The sequence below is a fragment of the Haliaeetus leucocephalus genome, unplaced genomic scaffold, assembly GCF_000737465.1.
Source record: "Haliaeetus leucocephalus isolate CR32 unplaced genomic scaffold, Haliaeetus_leucocephalus-4.0 Scaffold517, whole genome shotgun sequence".
Classification (NCBI taxonomy): domain Eukaryota; kingdom Metazoa; phylum Chordata; class Aves; order Accipitriformes; family Accipitridae; genus Haliaeetus; species Haliaeetus leucocephalus.
Window position 1 is genome coordinate 2,592,306 of NW_010972953.1, and position 21,528 is coordinate 2,613,833.

At 68.5% G+C, this 21,528-nt stretch overlaps 2 protein-coding genes across 2 annotated transcripts in view; both read right to left on the bottom strand.

Annotated features, from left to right (window-relative positions):
• Window positions 1–130, bottom strand: part of PEF1 (penta-EF-hand domain containing 1) — a 3,344-nt gene extending 3,214 nt beyond the window's left edge. The window contains exon 1 of the mRNA XM_010576007.1: window positions 103–130. Within this exon, the coding sequence (XP_010574309.1) occupies window positions 103–123 (21 nt within the window). The 5' untranslated portion in view covers window positions 124–130. The remainder of the gene's footprint in view (window positions 1–102) is intronic.
• A 968-nt stretch (window positions 131–1,098) lies between these two features.
• COL16A1 (collagen, type XVI, alpha 1) lies at window positions 1,099–21,418 on the bottom strand. The gene is made up of 70 exons (XM_010576322.1): window positions 21,205–21,418; window positions 19,805–19,867; window positions 19,542–19,659; window positions 18,001–18,124; window positions 17,636–17,911; window positions 17,464–17,544; window positions 16,999–17,130; window positions 16,465–16,518; window positions 15,918–15,962; window positions 15,420–15,455; window positions 14,962–14,988; window positions 14,719–14,781; window positions 14,505–14,546; window positions 14,369–14,413; window positions 14,115–14,150; window positions 13,905–13,967; window positions 13,720–13,764; window positions 13,545–13,640; window positions 13,359–13,397; window positions 13,023–13,067; window positions 12,722–12,757; window positions 12,437–12,536; window positions 12,124–12,170; window positions 11,927–12,031; window positions 11,785–11,829; window positions 11,619–11,654; window positions 11,440–11,493; window positions 11,157–11,273; window positions 11,046–11,081; window positions 10,807–10,914; window positions 10,574–10,696; window positions 10,444–10,497; window positions 10,330–10,371; window positions 10,220–10,255; window positions 9,964–10,017; window positions 9,827–9,895; window positions 9,665–9,718; window positions 9,463–9,489; window positions 9,320–9,385; window positions 9,185–9,238; window positions 9,034–9,087; window positions 8,879–8,932; window positions 8,731–8,775; window positions 8,519–8,635; window positions 8,109–8,144; window positions 7,775–7,855; window positions 7,548–7,592; window positions 7,154–7,198; window positions 5,680–5,733; window positions 5,517–5,570; window positions 5,050–5,103; window positions 4,875–4,919; window positions 4,706–4,759; window positions 4,570–4,605; window positions 4,207–4,269; window positions 3,986–4,057; window positions 3,722–3,775; window positions 3,592–3,636; window positions 3,289–3,333; window positions 3,123–3,176; window positions 2,986–3,039; window positions 2,796–2,846; window positions 2,596–2,685; window positions 2,454–2,489; window positions 2,277–2,321; window positions 1,982–2,170; window positions 1,833–1,899; window positions 1,575–1,751; window positions 1,400–1,477; window positions 1,099–1,301 (listed from the first exon to the last, which is right to left on the bottom strand). Exons 1-70 carry the CDS (start codon window positions 21,416–21,418, stop codon window positions 1,099–1,101), a joined length of 5,004 nt encoding a protein of 1,667 aa, XP_010574624.1.
• Window positions 21,419–21,528: the final 110 nt, after the last annotated feature.

A 21,528-nucleotide genomic window follows, 5' to 3' on the forward strand; every position in this document is an offset into this window, starting at 1 on the left:
AAGCCCCGGGTGGCGCCCCCGCCCCCCCCCCCCCCCCCCCGCCGCTACTTCTTCCCCCCCTCATCCCGGTCCCCTCCCCACCCCGCTCCGACCCGGCCCCACCTGCCCCGGATACGCCGCCATAACACCGCTGCTGCGCCCTCCCCCTCGCTGACGTCACGGGCGGTGCGTGCGCCCATTGGCCGCGGCCCGCGGAGGCCACGCCCTCCCTCGCCGCCGGGGAAGCGTGGGAGGGGTCAGCTAAGGCGGGGCGGTGACGAGAAGGAAGGGCGCGCCCGGGGGGGGGCTTAAAGCGGCAATGACGACGGAGAGGGGTGGGGCCCACCGAGTCCCGAAGGGTGCTCCCCGGGACCTACACGGGAGCAGGGCTAGGAGTTCCCCGGGAGCCGGTCCGGGATCCCCCCAGAGGCAGGGCTGGGATCTCCCCAGAGGCAGGGCTGGAATGCCCCAGGATCAGGGCTGGGATCCCTCCAGGATCAGGGCTGGGATCTCCCGAGAGGCAGGGCTGGGATCCCCCAGGTGCAGGGCTGGGATCCCTCCAGGATCAGGGCTGGGATCTCCCGAGAGGCAGGGCTGTGATCCCCCCAAAGGCAGGGCTGTAATCCCCCAGGATCAGGGCTGGGATCTCCCCAGGGACTGGGCTGGGATCCCCCCAAAGGCAGGGCTGTAATCCCCCAGGATCAGGGCTGGGATCTCCCCAGGATCCAACCCCATCAGGCCCAGTGCCACGGGCTGGAAGGGGGGCTCTGAGACACCGTGCCCCCGGCCGGGCTGACCTGGGGATACCCCACGCGCGGGACCGGGGCTGCGGTCTTGGGCATCCTCATCCCTGGGGGGGACAGGGACGGGGATGGGGACAAAGCGGAGTTGCGGAGATCCGGCACGCAGCCGAGCGAGGAGGCGGGAGGCCTGGGGGGCACCAGCACGGGTGTATTTGGCCGGGCAAGATCCACCTGCCCTCACGATCACGACGGAGCTGTACAACACCCCCCCCGTCCCCGCCGCGGGACAGGCACGGCCCCCGGCACAGCGGGGAAACAATATTAACAGCAAAGGCGGGGGGCACGGGGGGGGGGAAGGGGGGATACGGGGACCCCCTCAGCCAAAGGGACCCTTGACGTTTTTGGGCTGGAAAAGGGGCTGCTCCAGGGGCACGGCACCCAGGCACTCCGCCGGGCTGCAATGCCCCGTTTTGCCCGGCTGCCCCGTGGCACCTGGGGGGCCGGGGATGCCGGGGATACCCTGCTGTCCCACGGGGCCCGGGGGGCCCATCTTCCCGTAGCCTGGTGGCCCTTGGGGACCTGGAAGAGATGGAGAGAAAAAGGGAGGTGGCAAGGCGTGGGGGCTGGCAACAAGCCCCAGCACGGGGCTAGCGGCCACGCGGAGAGAGGGGGCTCACCTGGGGGTCCGGGGGGGCCGCTGTCCCCCATCACACCCACACCTTTCTCTCCTTTCTCGCCTTTGGCACCTGGCTCGCCTGGAAGAGAGGTGGATGGAGAGGGATGAGACCCCGGCACAGCCACGATGCCCCAGCGCTCGGGAACGCTGGGAATGCCGCGGGGAGCAGCACCTACCTCGCATGCCCGGCACACCCTGTCGCCCCTCTCTGCCGATCTGCCCCGGCATCCCCGGGGAACCAGGGGGTCCCGGCCGGCCGGGCAGCCCGTCCTTCCCTGGGGGACCGGGTCTCCCTGGGGATGCCACCATCTCCACCGGGAAGTGCAGCCGGGAGGTGTAGTACGCCATCCGTTCTGCGGGAAAAGGCGGCCACGCTCAGCACCGGTGGGGATAAAGCGATGCCGGGGTGCGACCGGCCCCCGCCACCCCATTACCGTCAAACATCTTGTTCAGCTCCTGCTGGATGAACCTCTTGATCTCATCGTAATTCACCACATCTCCCTGGGGGAACACACAGGAGGGACCGTCACCACCGGACCCTGTGGAGGGATGGGGGTCCCGCATCCCGGTCGCCCCTCCTTACCATCATCCCCGGGGGTCCTGGAAGCCCAGGGTTGCCCGCAGGTCCTGGCGAGCCGGGGGGGCCCCTTTCACCCGCGGGACCCCGTGGCCCCACGAGGCCCATGGAGCCGCTTTTCCCTGGCCCCCCGGGCATGCCGGCTCTGCCCTTCTCCCCGGGGTAGCCCCTCTCGCCGGGGGATCCAGCTTCACCCTGCGGAGACACGGAGAGGCAGGGCTCAGTCCCAGCACCCCCGGCTCTGAGCCGGGCTGTGGGGTGCCGGGATGGTGGCGGTGGCACGGCCGGGCTTTCTCCTCACCTTCTGGCCGGCTGGTCCTGCGATGCCGGGTTTTCCTGGGGGGCCCTGGGGAGACACAGAGGAGCAGGGTGACAGGGATGTTCCCACCCTGGGGACACCACGGCCAGGCTAGAGGATGCCACGATCTGGCCCCGGGGTCCCACCAGGCAGGATTGCCGCAGAACCCGCACCGCATACCTCTTTACCGATGGGTCCGTCTGGTCCCTGCTCCCCCTGCGAAATCAAAGTGGGGCAGCGTGAGACGCCGATCGGTCCTCGAGGTCCCCGCTGCACTGGGGCGCAGAGGTCTGTGCCACCCCTCATGCCCCGCTGCACTCACCGGTGGTCCTGGGTGGCCTGGGGGTCCTGGCTGTCCTGGCATCCCCGGCAGACCTCGCTCCCCCACGGAGCCCCGCTCGCCCTTCAGCCCCTGCGGAGAGGCAGGAGGAGGCAGCCGGGATCAGAGTCAGCGAAGGGGATGGGGACGGTGACCCCCAAACCCGCTCTCCGTGGCACCCACCCGGCCCCCGCAGTACTCACCACTCCGGCGAGGCCAGCAGGACCCGGCTGCCCCGGGCTGCCAGGGGGGCCCTGGGGGGCAGAGAGAGGGGTGTCAGCTGGGGGGGGACATATGGGTGATGTCCCCGCTCCCCGTGCCGGAGGGACGCCACGCCGCGCTCCCCGCCGTGGGCACCGTCCTGGTGCGCCGTGGGGGGCAGGTCCAACTTACGATGAGCCCTGGGGGTCCCTGGCGACCTTGGGGTCCCATGGGTCCGGGGTCACCCTGAGGAAGGCAGTGTGATTGAGGGGTGACGTGGGGACCATCCAGCTTAGGGCTCCAGAGCCCACCCACCCCCTTCAACTCACCTCCGCTCCCGGCCGGCCCGTGATCCCCGGGGGGCCAGGTTTGCCGCAGTCACCCTAAGAGAAGGAAGGGACACTGTGGGCAGCGCAACGCGTGGAGACCCTGGCCCAGGACCAAGGTCCTCGGGGCTGTCACCACCGCGTGTCCCCCAGTGCCGCCGTCGCTCACCTTCGGTCCCGGGAGACCCGGGTGCCCTGTCTTCCCCTTGAAGCCCTGGAGGGAGAAAAGAGCTGGGTGGGGGTCCCCCGGCTCCTGCGAGCAGATCGAGGCAGGCGACACCGACCCCAGTCTCTGCTGGGGACCCCATCCTGCAGCGACAGGGTGGGGGGGATGCCCACCCACCCCTTGGGCTCAGCATCCCCAGGAGTGTGCGGTGGGACAGTCCTGGCTCAGGGAACACCCGGTTCTAACTGCAGGGACATGCCAGGCACCGAGCACCGGAGAGGGGTGAGAAGGAAGGCTGTCACTCACCGGAGGACCCATCATCCCTGGTGGCCCGGGTGGTCCGGGGTCACCCTGGAGAGAAAGAGATACGGGTTGAGGGTGTCCTGGGGAGGGGGCTGCCCCCCTGCCAGCACCCCGGAATGCCACAGAGCCTCACCCGCAGCCCTGGCTTGCCGTCCTTGCCGTCCAGTCCTTCCAAGCCAGCGGGGCCCTGCGGTGACAAGGTGAGGGTGTCAGAGGGTGGTTTGGACCGAGGGGCTCTGGGGGTCCCCGAGGGACCTGCTCTGGGCACCCCAGGCCATGGGAATGGGGAACAGGTCCCTGGGGAATGGGTCCAGCCAGCGGTGCTCCCCAGCAGCACCATGATACCAGTGGTCCTGCCCCTTCTCCCCACAAACGTGGCATAGGAAGGGGGTCTTACCTGGATGCCCGGGGGTCCGGGGGGTCCAGGGGGCCCTGGCATCCCCGTGGGGCCACGCATGCCCTCGCTGCCCTGCAAGAGCCACAGGTCAAGGGAGCAGCCAGGGCTGGGCAAGCCTCCGCCACCCCGCAGAGCAGGGGCCAAACTGAGCCCACCGGCCCGAGGGATGAGCGGTGCCACCGCGCAGCCACATCCCGGTGGCACTCATCCATGGCACTCACCTTCTCGGCCGCGGGCCCTGGTGGCCCGGCTGGACCGACCTTCCCTGGGAAGCCAGGGGGCCCCTAAAGAGAAGAGGGGTGTTAAGTAGGGGTGGGGGGTGTCATCGTGGTGGGAGAGCCCAGCCCTGCACAGCCCGCTGTCTCCAAACTCATTTTAACGGGTTTGCTCTGGGGCTGCTCTCCGCACCTTATCTGGCGGGATGTGCCCGTGTCCCCCTGGTAGAGCCCCATGTCCCCATCCCCAGCTGGCTACCCGGCCCCGCGGGGACATGGGGACACACAGCCAGGGCCAGGCATCATCTCCCAGGAACACCCCACTGTGCTGGAGCATCGTTCCCAGCAGCCCCGGTGGGACGTACTCACCGGTGGTCCCGGGAAGCCAGGCTGGCCCTGGAAACCCTGTGGAGAGACAAGAACTGAGCTGGACCCCAACGGCCGCATCCTGCCCGATGGGGGTCCTGGGGATCCCCATCCCTGCCGGACCCTCGGGGATGCTCACCTGGTCCCCCTTCTCGCCAGCACTGCCCGGGAGCCCGCGCTCGCCCCTCGGTCCCTGTGGAAAGAGGGGGCGAGGTGGGTGGGGAGCACCTCGCTGCACCCACAGCCACCACGGCCGCCCCCCCTCCTGCCCCACAGCCCCCCGGGAGCCGATCAGAGTGGGCACCTACCGCTGGCCCTGTGGGACCTGGGAGGCCGTCCAAGCCGGGGGGTCCCTGGGAAGGGGAGGAACGGGGTCAGATGGATGTGGCTGGAAGAACCTCAATCCCAGTAGCCACGGTGAGGGGGGCACTTGGGAGAGCCCCCAGCCCCTCTACCCCTGGAGCACGGCCCTGAGGGACTCACCAGTTCCCCTTTCTCCCCAGGGGGGCCCACGTAGCCTCGCTCACCTTTGATGCCCTGGGGAAGGAAGGAGAAGAAGGCACCCCGCAGGATGGGGGACGAGCTGGGACGTGGGACACAGATGGGACATGGGGCATGGATGGGAGATGGGGGACCAGATGGGGCATGGATGGGGTGCAGGGATGGATGGGGAAAAATGGGGCACGGACAAGGCATGCAAGGGGCACAGATGGATGGGGCACGGATGGAGTCAACAGACGGGCAATGGATAGGGCACTGGGAATGCGTGGGATGGGATGGATGGGAGAGGGATGAGCCCTGAAGGGACACGGTGCTCGGTGCCCGCTGGGGTCTCCCAACTGCTTGCTCCAGCAGAATGGGGGGGCCCCAATGAGCACCAGGGAGGGACGTGGGGACACACGAGGTGGCTGGGGGCTGGCACGTGCTGCCTGGCTCCCCGCAGTACTCACGGGAAGGCCGGGGGGACCTGTCGCGCCGGGGTAGCCGGGCTGCCCTGGAGGTCCCTGTGCAGGAGGAGTACGATGCTGAGCCACCTGCAGTGCCCCAGCCAGGTGCCCAAAGCCCACAGGGCACCCATGTCCTCCCTCCATCCCCTCCTCCCACACCACTCACCGGCTCCCCTTTGGCTCCAGCAAGCCCGGCAGGGCCACGTTCCCCCTGGAGACCCTTCGGAGGAAGAAGAGAAGAGCTGCAGGGGGTCTCCTCTGGCCCCTGCCCGGGGCTGTGCCCACCTGGCAGCACAACCGGGCAGAGTGCGGGGGGCCGAGGACCTGGGCACGGCCCATGGGGTCTGTGATCTCCATCGACCCGCACCGGCCCCGGTCTGCCCAGCACCTCCAGGCACCAGGGAGAAGGACCCACTCGGCACCTGGCTGGGGTCCCTCCACCCACGGCACCAGGCTCAATGCCCAAGCGTGGCCGGGTACGCTCCCACCCAGACACAGGTCACTGCTGCCTGTGCCCCCCACGCTGTGGCAAATGGGCAGGACCCACGGGCAGCCTGGGTGCCACGGAACCATGGAGAAGTCAGTGCTGGTGGTGGTGGTGGGCTGCGTGAGGTGCCCAGCTCCTGGCACCCCGGCCACTGCCCAGGACATGCTTCAGACCACAGCTCCATCCCGGTGCAACCCGCTGCCTCCCCGTCCTCCCAGGGCACGCCAGGCACAGGTGACACAGGTGACGGCTGGGAGCCCCCGGGCTCCGTGCCACGGGACCACTGGGGTGGGTTAGTGGGATGACGTGGTGCCAAGGCGGTGGAGACTGGACAGGACACACTGGCACACCGCAGAGCAACGACCCACAAAGACCCACGCAGACCCACACAGACCGTGGTGTTATGGTGACATTAGTGGACGAGGGGACAGGAGCAGGACACGACTGGCACGGGCGAGGGAGGGCAGGATCCTCCGAGAGCCGCCGGTGCAGCCTCGCCGCCTCCTCGTGCTAGGAGGGAGCAGGAGGATGAAGATGAAGATGACGATGAAGGTGAAGATCAAGATGGAGATGGTGGTAGAGGCTGGCTGACCACAGAGGACCCAGGGACCAGGGGGAGGAAGAGGATGAGCCTGGGCAGCACCGGCCGCACGGGGGGGGATCCTCCTGGCCCCCACGAGGGGAGTCCCCAGGGGCAACCGGGGAAGGGGCAGCAGCCGGGTGCCTGCTGGTGCACCCAGCCCACCCCACGGGAGCTGCGATGAGCCGCGGGCACCAAGCTGGTGTAGCAGCTCCCCGGCACACCGAAAACAGCTGAGGCGAGTCAGCCTGGAGGCTGTGGCCATCCCTGGGTCTCGTGGCAGCGAAGGACCCCAACACGGGACACCGGGGGCAGATGCTCCAGGGCTGGTGAGTGCCAGCACCCGGTCCCTGAGCTCAGGAAGATCATTCCCAAACCTGCAGACCCCGGGTCCGCCGAGAACCCCCTGCATGGCAATGGAGGAGGTGAAAATGGGAGGATGGAGATGGGGTGGAGGGGAGGGGGGGGCAGCTGGGCTGCGGCTGCTCCCAGGGGGGGACAGGGACAGGGGGACACAGCCAAACCAAGCGGCAGCGACAGAGGGCACAGAGCAGAGCCGTGCTGGGTCCTTACGGGCAGTCCGGGTGCGCCAGGCGTTCCAGGAAAGCCTGGGGGGCCCTGAGGGGAGAAACAGGGAGATCACAGCCTGGAAATGGCACCCAGGAGCCTGGGCTGAGTCCTCGGGGTGCCGCAGAGCGGCTGGGCACGGGCCGGCTCGACCTCGGCATCCCACCAAGCCGGGCTTTCTGCTCCATCTCCGGGCTGGCAGCACCTTCACCTCCGTGTCCAGACTCACCGGGGACAGCCGTGCCACGCTGCACCTCTGCCTCCCGGCCCTCTGCCCATCACCACGGCCTCAGGGCAGGGCGCCAGGCCCCCTTGGCAACTTGTAGCATGGGGGGGGGGGTCCAAGCCCCCAGGACCATAACACGATGCCCACCCTCCACCCCAGGCAGGGGGTACTTACAATGGGCCCAGGTGGCCCTGGGGGTCCCCGCAGTCCTGGTGAGCCCTGGGAGAGATGGGTGCATTAGGCATGACCACAGCGGGGGTGACAGGGACCTGGCCCCACTCCAGCTCCGAGGGGCACCAAGGGACCACCCGTGGCCCCCATGGCCACTGGGAAGGGCTGGGATGGCAGTGGGGGGGGAGCTGGAGGAGAAGGGCAGCTCCGTGGATGGGGAGGACACCCACCTGCTCGCCTCTCTCGCCAGGGATGCCCGGGGCACCCGGGAGCCCGGGATCGCCCACGCAGTCCGGGTCAGGGCTGTCACCCTGCGGGGAGCGGGGGACACATCAGGGGCTGGGACCGGCTCTGCCCGCTGCCCACGGCCGAGCCCTGCCAAGCCAAGTGCCCCTCGAAGCAAACCTCCGCTCCCCAAAGCCCCAGCTGCTCCCGCAACGGGGGTACGGTGCTGGGTCCTGCCCCAGTGGGGACCAACCCTGCAGCACCCTGGGGGACCAGGGGACCCAGACCAGCTCAGCCCCACGGGCAGGGAGAGGGTGCCGGGTGGCACGGTTCACTCACCCGAGCCTCCTCCGCTCTCGGGAACTGGGCAAAGCACTGGAAGAAAACCCAGGAGTCACCCAGGGATCCCCTGCAGGGGTGCACTGGGGGAACTGTGGGGCACAGTGCCCCGCATTTTGCACCCCTCGGGTGCTCAGCACCCTCTGCTCCAGCCTGCACTGGCCCCTGCACAGGACAAGCCCGTCACCCTCCCCAGGGACCCCATCCCGGGCAGACAGGACCAGCAGAACCAGCATACCCAGAGCGTGCCCGGAGCGTGCCCAGCCCTGCAAGCGCCTGCTGCTTTGCACCACTGCCATGTGAGCCGATGCCCAGGAGCTCGGGAGCATCTCTGCACTTCACCCCAAGACCCACCAAAACCAGGGGTTTTTGGGCACTGGGATTCCCACCCGGAGGTGGGCAATACTCACGCGGGCGCAGCTTTCGCTGCCGGGGGCACCCGGCATGCCCCCATCTCCCTTCTCTCCCTTGACACCGCTGGGTGCTTCGAAGGCTGCCTGCAGCTGGGTGCAGTCCCCGCAGAGGGTCTGGGAGGAGGCAGGGAGTCAGGGGCACCTCGGGGTGCTCAGGGTACCCCGGGCATGACCCACAGCAGGAAGATGCCCCATCCCCACACTCTCACCTTCAGCACTTCGATGTTCCTCTCGGCCATGACGGCCAGCGGCCCCTGGAAGAGATGCAGGAGGGAAGGGGACGGTGTCCCACCGGGGCAGGGGGGAACAGGACAGGCGGCCGGGGGGGTCTCTGCCACGGGCACAGCCACTACCTACCAGGTCTCCGGCCGGTCCGGGCAGTCCCGGCAAACCGTTGTGTCCTGGTATCCCCTAAAACCGAGGAGAGCGCTTGAATATTTAAACCCTGCGCTAAAAGCTGGTCAGGATCGGTCCCCACTCGCCCGGTTCTGCTCCTGTCTCCCATCGCTCACCTGGCGGCCTGGGGCACCGGGGGGACCGGGGGGGCCGGGTGCTCCTGGGGGACCCTGCAACACCCCAAAACACAAATGGAGAGAGGCGGGGGGGGGGGGGTGATGGCGGGTGGGGGGCCGGCGGGCACAGCGCAGCGGGAGCAGCACCCACCTGTGGGCCCGGCTGCGGCTGCCAGGACATCCCGGTCCAGAGTCCTGGGGCTCCCTGGGGCCGAGAGAAGGGGAAGAGCGTTCAGCGGGGGCAAAGCAGAGCCGGGGGGTGCCCATGGGCGCTCGGGGTGCTTACCGGCATGCCGGCGTAACTGGGGTCCTGGCGGGGACTGGGTGGGCAGGTGCACTCCCCGGGGTCTCCCTGCAGAGAGAAGAGGTGAGGGCAGGGAGGGTGCTGGGGCGGCACGGGGGCACAGCTCGACCCCGACCCCGGCTCACCTTCTCGCCCTGGGCACCCTTCTCCCCCTGCGAGGAGAAAAGCCGGAGATGTGCATTAGCAGGCGGCCCCCATCCCCGTCCCGGTGACCCCCACCCACGGCCAGGCAAGCATTGGTGCACGGCTGCTTAGCACCATGCTGCCCGCACGCCTGGCAGCGCTGCCTGTACTCGCAGGCACGACCCATCTGCCCACGGTACGTACCGGCTGCCCACTGGACCCGGGTGCCCCGGGGAGCCCCCGCTGCCCTTCGGGGCCCTGCGAGGAAGAGGAGGGTGAGGAAGCTCAGCTTTGGGCTCGGACTACGGCACGGCGGTTTTTAGCTGGGAGAGGATGGCGATGCCCGTCCTGGAGGGCAGGACTTACCGGTGGCCCGGTGACGCTGGTCCCTGGTGGCCCGGGGGGTCCCACAGCACCTTTGGGACCCGGAGATCCCTGCAGAGGAAGGACAGCAGGAGTGGGGGAGCAGGGGGGGGAGGGAGGGCTGGGGGACGCTCCCTTACCTTTGCACCTTTCTCCACCGCAATTCCTGGGGGGCCCTGGGGTCCGGGGGGGCCCTGGGGGAAGGAGAAAGCGTTAACTCCCCCCAGCAGCCCCAGCCACCCCCCTGCCCACCCAGTGAGCCGCGGTGACAGCACTGTCCCCAGGGTGGTCTGGCCAGCACCCCTCTGCGGGGGCACAATCCCCCCGTTTGCAGGAATCGGGGGGGTTGGCAGCTGCCCCATGTCCCAGGGCTGGGCACCCTAAAACGTTACTTACGGGTATCCCGGGTGGTCCGGTGCTCCCGGGCTCTCCCTGGGAAAACCAGAGTGCGTGAGAGTCGGCAGAGCCACCCGGCACGGCATGGCACAGGCACCCCGAGCACCCACCTGCAGTCCCGGCTGGCCGATCCCCTGCGGTCCCGGCTCACCCTAGGGAGACAGAGGGGCAGTGAGCAGCCCCGAGGTCCCCCCCCATGTCTGTCCCCCCACAGCCCCGCTCACCTGCAGCCCCTTCGGTCCGGCAGGACCCTGAATCCCAGGCAGTCCCGGTTTCCCCTAAAACACACCGGGATCAGCCCCAAGGGCACGATGCCACGGGGCATCCACGGCACCGTGGGGAAGGGGCACTCACGGGTCTGCCCGGCTGGCCGATGCCCGGGGGCCCCTGGTCCCCTTTGGCCCCTGGTTTTCCCGGGATGCCGACCACGTCCGAGAAGTCCCCATGCGGAATGGGACCGGGCTCACAGGCGTCTCCCTGCAGAGGAGGGAGGACAGGAGGGGAGGTCGGGGTGGGAGAGGGATGGAGGGGGTGGGTGACGCCACGGTGACGGGATGCGGGTCCCCATATAAGCGCGGGGGTCTCACCTTCTCGCCTTTGGGGCCGGCAGGACCCCTGATGCCAGGCTCACCCGACAGCCCCGGGACACCAGCCATGCCTGGGGTACCTGGGTCCCCGGGGCTGCCTGTGTCCCCCTGACAAAGAGAGGGGACAAGGCTGGCATGGGGCAGGGGACCACATGGCACTCCCACAGCCTGGGGGGGGGGGGCACAGCCCCCTCTTCCCCCCCCAGCCCCACCATAGCCCCCTCCGCAGCCCCTCTCACCTTCTGTCCCTTCTGGCCAGCGTCGCCGGGTCTGCCCTGGGGGATCAGAGGAACGGGTCAGGTCAGAGCATCCCCCAAAATGGGCACCCGTGAGCGCAGGGGAGCACTCACCGCTCTGCCGGGGGGGCCGCCCTGGCCCCTCTCCCCCGGTGGTCCCGGCACAGCCAGCACTGTCGCTGCCCCTTCGAGGGCCTGTGGCACGGGAGGGCACTGCCCGCACTGCTCGCCCTGTGGAGGGGACATCCTGATGGCTTTGGGGACTAGGGGGGGCCCCTGCAGCCCCCACTGCTCTCCCTCATCTCAGGGCTGTCCCACGCAATGAGTTGCACAGGTCTCAGCTGGGGAGGTTTCACGGATGGGGCAGGTCCCGGGGGGTCCCCATCACAGGACTCACCTTCTCTCCTTTGAGCCCCCGCACTCCTGGATCGCCCTTGTCTCCCCGGAGCCCCTGCACCGAGAAGCCATGAAAGAGGTGCGACTACAGCCCCCAGCGCCCGGCTCCTGCACCCCTGGGCTGCCAGCACCCACTCTGAGCCCCCACACCCACGCTGCCCACCTGCACCCCCCGCTCACCGGTCTGCCTGTGGGTCCCTGCTGACCAACATCTCCCTGAAAGAGAGCAGGGTCGGGGTCAGACCCGGGACGAAGCCAAGGTTGCCCTGACCCCATGGGGCGATGCCGCTGTTGCTGCTCCCTCGGGGGGTGTAGAAAGGGGGGGGTGGATGTTGGGGTCACTCACCTTCTCACCCTTGATGCCAGCCAGCCTGGGGAGCTCCGCTTCGCCCTGCCGAACGCCCCACACGGTTACACACCCCAGCACCCACGCAGCACCGGGGTGCCCCCCCAGCATGGGAGACGGGAGCTCAGTCCCACATACTCACCGGCAGCCCCGGCTGCGGCGATGCCGGCTCACCCTCGAGCCCCTCAGCGGGACTCCGCAGCAGCGCGGCGAGGACACGGGCATCGCAGGACAGGCAGGAGTCCCCCTGCGAAGGCAGGGAGAGGACACGGCTCGGGGGGGGGGGCCACAGGGTCAGCCTGCCAAGCAGGTAGGTGGGATGGAGGAATGGATGCTCACCTTCTCCCCTTTCATCCCTTGGATGCCGGGATCTCCCTTGGAAGGAAACACAGAAGCTGGGCTGGGTGCTGCCAGCATGGGCTGGATGGTGCTCAGCGTCCCCCCTGCTCCGGCTGGGGATGAGCCAGTCTGCCCCTCGGCCCCATGTCACCTACCCTGTCCCCTTTGGGTCCTGCGGGGCCGGGTCTGTCCTGGGGAGGGGGAAACCAAGAGGGAGTGTTAGGGATGCTGAGATGAGACCCTGCACTGCCCTCCACCCCACGCCCCCGCCCGCAACCCCCCGGGTTCAAACTCACCGAGACCCCATCCTTGCCGGGTGCTCCAGGCGCTCCCCTGGGTCCCGGCTTGCCGGGCAGCCCGGTGGCACCAAGCATCCCCTCGGAGATGGTGGGACACATTTCGCATGGCTCACCCTGCCCACGGGGGACAGTGAGATGCAGCCCCAGGCTGGGGGGTCCTCAGGGTGGCCCCCAAGATGCCCCAAGCAGCCCCGAGCCCAAGGGATGGGCACTGCGGTGGAGCCATGCCGGCAGGGGCTGCCATGCCCACAGCACAGGGAGACGTGGCACAGCCCTCCGCCGGGCCAGCCTGCACCCACCTTGTCTCCTTTCGGCCCCACGATGCCAGGGGGTCCCTGCAGGAAGAAGGCAGGGCATGGGGCTGCTTCGGGGAGCCCTGAGGCCAAGGATTGCCCCGGTAGTGCCCCCCAGCACCCCCCAACCCCTGCCACCAGGCATGGCACAGGACAGTCCCAGCCCCAAACGAGGCCATCGGCTCTCCCAAACCCCTCTCCGCACCTGGGCTCGGATCCCACCACTTCTCCGGCCAAGGAACCCCGACCCCGAGCCAAGAAATCCATCCCTGACCCCGGGCTTTGGCTCCAGGCTCACAGTACTCACGGGTGTCCCAGGCGATCCTCCGGGTCCAGGAGCTCCCGAGCTGCCCTGGAGCCAGAGACAGGAGAGCCTGAGCCCGGCAAGGGAGAAAGCCACGGCCCTCGGCACCCCCATGCAACCCTTTCTACCCCCCCCAGGGGGGGTTTCTGCCCACCCAGCCGAGCCCCGGGCCACCCAGCCGGGGCTTGCCCGGTCGGCGGCACCGCGAGCCAGCACTGACTCAGCCACAGCGGATCCAGCTCCAGCCGGGGATCCCCGGCACAACCCACTGCCTGCCACGCCAAGCTGCCCTCCGGCAGGACGAGGGGGTGGTCGGGACCCCTTTTCCCCCCCACTCACCTTTTCTCCCTTCGGACCCGGGGGACCACCAGGGTCACCCTGAAAGGGAGAGAGGACGGCGTTAGCCCTGCCCAAGCACCCTGGCCGGCCGGCCAGCCCCACCGCGCGGTGATGCCCACCCGCAGCCACCCCGTGCCGAGCTGGGGACGCTGCCCGAGCGCAGCCCCACGGCATGGGGGTCCTTACCGGCTTCCCTGGAAAGCCGATCCCCGGAGAGCCTGGCTTCCCCGGGGGTCCCGGCTCGCCAGCCAGCCCCTCGGGTCCCACGAGACCAGGGTCACCCTGGAAGGCAAGGGAGGGTGTCAGCGTCGGTGGTACTGCTGGGTGCCCCCACCTTCCCGCACCCAGATTTCCCACCTACCTTCTGGCCCTTGGGGCCCACCACGCAAATCTCTCCGGGCCGACCCTGCAGGGAGGGGAGCAAAGTGTGAAGGCTCCGCACGCGCAGCGCCGTGCACGCCACGGGGTGGGCTGGTCCGGCGGCCGGACCCCACTGCCCGAGGGGTGCCCCAGGGGATGCCCAGGTAACTGCCCGGCACTACTCACATCACGTCCCGGGCGTCCTGGCTTGCCCTGCAGTCCTCCATCACCCTTCTCGCCCTTCTGGCCCTGTGGGACAGATGGATGTCACCCATGCCGTCACCCACGCTAGCCAGGTTGGCACCGGCAGCTCCCGGCACCTTTGCTGCCATCCCGGGACCCACGGGGCAGTCGTCCCCGCTGCAATGCCGGGATCCACAGGCAGGCTGGACTTACCTTCTGCCCGTCGGTGCCGGCTGTCCCCGGGAGCCCCTGCGTGGGAAGAGCAGGACAAAGTGGGTGCCCACGGGTGGGCTCGTGCAGGGCTTCCCTCCTGCTCGCACCACCGCTCCCTTCATCCCACCACCACCCACTGAGCTGTCCCCTGGGGGCTGGACCCCCGCGCCCCAGCCTGGGGTACACACGAGATGTAGCGGGGGGCACACCGCTGTGTCCCCGTGCCACGGTCCCATCCACCGAGCATCACTTACCACCTCTCCACGCTGCCCCTTCTCGCCCTGCGGCCCCTCGGCGCACTGGGGAGGAGGAGGAGGAGGAAGGAGTGGGGTGAGGGGAGGCAGCAGAGCCAGGGCAGGGGAGTACACGGAGGGTTCGGGGGGGTCTCACCTGCACGGGTCCGCCAGGGTGGGTACGCACGCAGTCAGCACCCTGTGGGAAAAGGGGAGGCAGCTCAGGGGTTCTGCCTGCACCGGCCATGGCTGAGGATGGGGGGCCCCATGGGGGGTAGGAGCACTCCCCAGGGGAGTGGGACCCCCATGTGCTGGGGAACAGCCCCGCAGCAGTGGGGTTCCCTGCCCAGGACGTGGCCACAGACACTCACTCGGTCGCCTTTCTGCCCCTTGCCACCGGCGGTGCCAGGCAGGCCACGCTCGCCCTTCCCACCCTGCAAGAGAAGGGAGGTGTGGGTGACGAGGCAGGGCACGGGTGTCCCCATGTCCACGCATGTGCCCACAGCGGGACCCACGGGTCCCGAGCGGGGATGCTCCAGGCACGGCCGAGGGTCTGCGTGGCCACATCCCTGCTGGAGCTGGGCTCTGTGTGTCCTGGGGGGTGACAAACCTACCTTTGGACCCGGGGGACCGAGCGTGACCTAGGGAGAGAGGAGAAAGGTGTCCCGCAGTGCCCAGAGCCCCCCAGACGGCAGCAGGAGAGAGCCCCGTCTCTCCCGCGGTCCCCATCCTCCCAACACCCTGTCCCCAGGTGCCACCCTGGGATCCCCATGGGACAAGCGGGGTCCCAAACACCCACCATCCCCCCCGCCATCAGTCCCACGCTTCCAGCCAGAGGTTGCCATAGGAATGGGGCCACATCTGGAAAGGATCAGAGACCTTCCCCACAGCCAGATGTTGCCGGGCCCCGGACGAGGAGCAGCCGCGGGTTGTGGGGGGCTGGTGGCGATGGCAGAGCGGTGGGCGACACTCCCGAGCCAGCACCCCGGTGGCTTTTGCCAACCCCAGCTCAGATCAGGGTCCCCATCTCTTCCCACCAGCACAGCCCGGTGCTGCCCGGCGGCACACTCACGTTTGCCGAGGCCGTCTGCGGCGAGCAGGGCGGGCACTGGAAGAGACAGAGACGGCGGCTTGCGCCAGCTCCGCGCGCTGCCCGCAGCACCCAAAACCCTACAGCACCCGCAACCCCGTGGCACCCGCAACCCCGTGGCACCCACAACCCCGCGGCCGCTGCCCCACTCCCCTGGGCACCCCAAACCTGCAGGGCTCACCCAGCAGCATCTCTCCCCGCCAGCCCTTGGGGTTGCCCGTGGGCACAAGGGGTATGCCCTGGGTGGAGAAGGGAAAAAACCAGGAGAGCTGTGTCCCTGGGGAGGTGAGGAAAGCGCTGGCCTGGCACCCATCTCTCCCTGTGGTTTTGTGGCTTGACCGCAGCTCCGCCGGGTCAAACCAGCCGCTCGAGTGTGCTCCCACGGGACCCGAGCTGCCCGCACCCCATGCCCAGGTGCTGGTACCAGCAGGACTGGGATCAGTCCCCCAGGCTCCCATCAGGGCCAGCCCCACACCTCACCCCCTTGCTGGGGGTCTCCAGCTGCCTGGGGGGGCCCCTGTCACCCTGCGGGGAAGTGACATGGAGCAGAGGGTAGGAAGAAAAGCCAGGCAGGCTTGTGGACCCCAAACCCCACTGCTGGACCTGGTCTACACCCTGGGGATGCCCGGCAGGATCCCACCATGGGGATGCAGCAGACCCGGGGGGGGACGCGGCCACGCAGGGATGGGACACTGGGTGTGCTGGAGACGCTTCCCAGCTCTGGCAGCGCTCCGGAGACGCTTGGAGGGAACAAAGAGGCCCTTGGCCACGGCTGGGATCGCTCCAGCAGCGGCGGAGAGTTAAGTGAGGCCTCAATTCCTGCTTGGGGGAGCAAAGCAGCCACTTCTGCAGGCGTCCCTGCAGCTCTGGCGGCAGCAAGTTCCCAAATGCAGCGGGGACAGACCCAGTCCGGAGGGCGGATGGGCCCCCGGCACAGCCCTGGCACTGGTGGAAGGAAGGAAAGCGGAGCCGAGTGTGCTGGGATCGGGGCAACCAGGCTGGGACACACTTTCCCACCTCCCCTCACCTTCTCCCCGTGATCTCCCTTCAGGCCAGTCCTCCCCGAGGTCCTCGCCGGCTCCTGTGGAGAGAGAAGAGCAGCCATGGGTGCTACCTGCCTGGGTTATTCTGCCTGTGCATGCCTGGGTTATTCTGCCTGTGCATCCCTGGGTTTTTCTGCCTGTGTATGCCTGGGTGCTACCTCCCCATGCACCCTGGGGTTATCTTGCCTGGAGCACCCATGGATGCGACCTTCTTCGGGCTGAACCCCGAGCCGGCGGCTCAGCCGGCGCAGACCAGCAGCGGGACTACAGGAGCCCTCCCTTCCTTCGCTCCCCGGCGTCTGACCGCCGCCAGCTCCCTCCCTCCCCTCGCACCGAGCCTGGAGCGGTGGAAAATGTGAGGCAGGGCTTTTCCACGGGTTGAATCAACGTGGCTGCAAGGCTCGACAGCACCAAGCACCCAGCACGGCGGCTGAGCGCTGCCCACCCTGCGGGGTCGGGAGCATCGTGTGCCGGGATGGGGACCTGTACCAAGCTGCCGGAGGGATGCGGGAGCTCACCGCGCCCAGCGGCTCCTCCAGGCAGAAGCAGCGGGTGTACACCCGGCCCTCGGGCTGCGGCGAGATCTCGATGAGGTTGCTGCTCTGCATCAGCTCTGCTTGTCGACGGGTCTTGGGTGCTTCTGGAAGGCACTGCCGGGAGAGGGGGGGGTGTCACGGGGGGCTGCCGGGGTGAGAGCCGGGAGCCCCAGCCTTGCCTGAGCACCCAGTGCGATTTGGGAGAGGGATGCATCCTGCACCGTGCCCTGTGCTGGCCAGGGGGACAGGCATCGAGTGATGTCCCAGGGCTGGAGGAGAGCTGCCCTGTGTCCCCGGCCACCATGAGCAGGATGTGACCCACCGGGGAGCTCTGGCTGAGACATCTGCCCTCACCGTGCCTCAGTTTCCCCTCTGGGGAAAACCCTGACCGTGCAGGGCAATGCCAGGGCCCAGCCGGGACCGTGGTGGGGACTCGGGGGGACTCACCCCACTGGCCGAGATCTCGCAGCACCCCTCCTGCTTGGCCAGCTCGGCGTCGCAGTAGATCTGAGCTTGCTGGATGTCGAACTGCAGCGGGAAGGGGGCGGCGGGTCAGGGGCAGGCAGGGACGGATCCTGCGCCGCAAGCAGAGGGTGCCCGCAACCCCACGGGGACTCACCCGGACCGGGGTACCGCGCACAGCATCGAGCCCCAGGAAAGCATTGCCCTCGGGGGCCAGTGCCCGCCGGGGTGCCAGGGGCTTGGAGGAGATGGAGGCGCAGTCGAGGTGCACGGAGACGGCACGGCTCTGCACGGCCACTGCCACCTTGTGCCACCGCCCGTCGAAAAGGGATGCCACGGCCTTCCCGGCGAAGACGGCGCTGACGAACACGGTCCCCGGTGCCCTCGCCTGAAACTCCAGGCTCTTCTCAGGGCCATGCACGGCCAGGGAGAGCTGGGCAGAGAAGGGGACAACACCACGGTCGGGGATGGGTCCCGGCTGTCCCCTCGCCACCGGTGTGTCCCACCACCCCGGGGCCATACCTGGGGGTAGCCCTGCTGGTCCGTGACTTGGAAGAGGTACCAGTGCTCCCCAGTGCTGTTCTTCTTCAGCAGCAAGGTGAGGACGAGGGTGAAGGTGGGAGGCAGCCCGTGGGGAAACACCTGTCTGCGGGGACAGGCATCAGGGGGGGCCGGACCCTGCACCGAGAACGTGGGGGGGGACCCAGGCCAGCCTGCCGCAGGCACCCTGCAACCGCCATCCCCATCCCTGCCCCACAGCACAGCCACCATCTCCACCACGCACCCCCAAACACGGCCCTCCTGGGGCGGCTGCGGCCCTTATCACCACGGTATTGAATTTTGTCCTCAGGCAGCCGGGAAATACATCCCTGACCCCACGGATGGTCCCACTCAGGCTGTGGGCAGGGGGCAGCCGTGGTGCCCACCTCCCGCTGGCAGCCTGGTTCGCCCCCTCGCATGGCGGGGAGCAGGGCAGCCGTTTCCCATGTGAGACTGTGCCCAGCTCGCCCGCAGCCCGTTCAACCGCTGGAAATATTTGCTTCAGGCTCCGCTCTGCTCCCGGCCTCGGCTCCACCATGCCAGCGATTTTCCAAGCCACTGCTCTGGAGCTGGACCAAGGCACGGGGAGCGGGCCAGATCCGGTGGTCCCCTCTGCTCTGCATGGGGACATCCTCACCGGGCACCGAGGAGCAGGGCTGGGATGGAGGGGCACCCATGGGTGCCCACCTAGAGATTGCAACCTGGCTGTTGGGGACACCCCTGCGCGGAGCACTTCCTAGGGCTGGCTCTGGGCTGCCACGGGCACCCGGCCAAGAGCAACATCAGCCTGGAGCATCCGCCGTCTCGAAGCCGTCTAAGGACTTGGCTGCCCAGGTCAGGAACCAAGGCTGGGTCTCCATCGCCCTCGGAAAAGCCCCGTGCCCGGCATACACGCATGCCAGCCCCTGGGGCGACGTGGGGACAAGCGGGCTGGAAGGAGGCAGGCGTGCAAACCGCAGCAGCTTCCTCCAGGAACAGCTCCCGAGGACGTGGACCTGCTCCCACCTTGCCACGCTGCAGCATCCCTGCCAACCCCTGCCCCTCGGGCACGGCCGGGCAGGACGTGCAGAGACAGTGGGGCCGAGAGCCGGTCTCCGTGTGCCTCCCCCAGCAGACCCCTGCGGCCCCAGCAAACCCAGCAGTGCCTGCTCGGAGCTGTGCAGCATTTTGAGCTTGTCTAGACCCCGGCGAGCGCCTGCCAAGCTGAGGAGAGCAGACACAGAGCAGCCACAGAGCCGCGGTTGCGTAAGGGCTGGCCACGACCCAACCGAGCCGCTGCAGCCCATGATTTACTTTCTAGGAGGAAGGTGGCTTGGGCAGCCCCGGGGCTGCACCACCGGCACCTTTGCGTCCCCCACCCTGGGTGCCACAGGGTGCCCAGACTGTCCAGCACATGCTAACGAGTCTAACGTCTAACACAAGTCTAACGAGCTTTGCCCGGGCCCTATCCTTAAAACGCCTGGGGACGGTGATCGGCGGTGCTTTGGCCACCGAGGGCCACCTCGCGAGCCACCTGCACTCACTGCGTGGGCTGGACCAGCGGCACGGCGCCCAGCCGCAGCATCACCGGCCCCCTCGGGTTGCGGACTTTCTTGATGGAGGACATCTTCAGCAAGTCGAACCTTTTAATCAGGTTAAAGCCTGCAGGACAGAGGGGAGGAGGTGAGACCTGGCCCTGGCATGGGTGCCGAGGGTTGATGCTCTCCAGGCAGGGTGCAGAGCCCATCCCCGGGGAGCCAGGGCTGCGCGGGGACCCCGTCTGCAGGGCGAGAGGGGCTTTCCTTACCCGTTACGTTCTCATACTTGTTCCCAACCAGATCCTCGTCCCAGAGCTGTGGGCACAGCTCCCCTGCAAGGCAAATCAGCACGTCACCGCAGTGTCCCCAGGGGCACGGAGAGGCTGCACAAGCAGGGCCGGACTATGCAGAGCTCCCCAAGCCCAAGTGGGTTTCGGGGCACTGCCAGTGTGCCCCCCCCGGCACACCGAGGCCGCTGGCAGCCGTGGGCAGCACGGATCTAGCAAACATCGCTCCAGTGGCAGCGCCGGCTCCTTGCAAACAGCCCACCAGAAGCGAAGCAGCAGGTTTGGAAGGGACGGGCGGTGAGCTCAGAGCTGGCCTCGGCCGCCTCCCGCAGCAAGTTCACCAGGTGAAATGCTTTTCCCAGTCGCTGCACGTTTGCCTCAAAACAGCCCCACGGCTGGAATCGGCATCAGGAGACTCGGACGGGTGCCGCGGACACCCAAGGCGAGGAGATGGCACCCAGAGCTGCCCGCTGGCCATTCTGTCCCATCCTAGTGACATCCTCAGACCTGGTGGCCCCAGGGCACAGGCGTGAGGGTCCGGCCAGGGGACGGCGAGAGGCCGAGCCGCAGGAAATGCCGTGTCGGTCGCGATCATGGGAATACTGGTACTGTTTGCAACCGCGCTAATATATTATTGCTTTAGCAGCATCAATCCACCTCCGCTGGATGCTACCAGATGTTGGGAGGCGTGAGATAGAGGAAGAAACAAGGGGGTATTGAAAGAGGAATTTGTTTTGTCTCTGTGCACATCAGCCCAGGAGCAGGGATGGCCCTTGACGATTCACCCGCCTCTTCCCCGGCCATTCCTGGGGGGGCAGCTCTGGCCCCCACAGCCCCACTGCCCTCCTCTGCCTCTGCCCGAGAGCCCGGCATCATCACGGCGCTTCTCCCCCAGGCTGACCACTCGCTCGCACACGGCCAGCAGCATTGCAAGGAGGTGCCCCTCGCCCTCGGGACCCCCGGCACGGTGGCAGCGGCGGGGTTGACGGTATTGGAGCCGGCCCCGCAGGCACGTGTCGAGGCCAGGAGCAGAACTCCCTCCTGCCGGCAGTGAGATCATCCACAGCGGGGCAGGGGGTGGAAAATGCGGTATAAATCACCCCGGGCGCGATCCGCTTTGAAGCTTCTCCCAGCCCCAGCGCTGCCCCTAAGGGAAAACCTTGTCTCCCCAACCCTCGCTTCCCTAACGAAGGGCCGGGAGCCAGGAGGCCACGCCACGCAGGGCAGCGGGCACCGGCACCGGTTGCGGGGTCCCTCGCACCGGCAAAGCCGGGCGGCCCCCGGGCCCCCCCAGGATGAGCCACCGCTCCACCCCCGCAAAGACTGATGCAACCGCGGCTTCGCTGCCAGCGGCTCCTCCCCGCCATCCGCCTCGAGCTCACCCCGAGCTGCGGCCGGCCCCACGCTGGGACCCAAGCACAGCGGCCCCACAGCCAGAAAAGCCTCAGCGGGGACCCCCATGGGCTCGGTCGTTGCCCCCCCTGTCCCCAGCCGCACGGGGACAGCCCCGAGCCCTCCGCCGTTGGCGTCCACCATGGCCAAACCTCTTCCCGCCTCGCCGCCGGAGGCCAAAAGCCACTCGGGAGCTTTGTGCATCCTCGCCGCTGCCCCGAGCGGTCCTGGCTCACCTACAGAGCAGCCCCGGCTCGCTCCCGCCCAGACCCGGCTGCCGGACGGCGTTGCCTTCGCTGCCAGCTGGCAGCAAG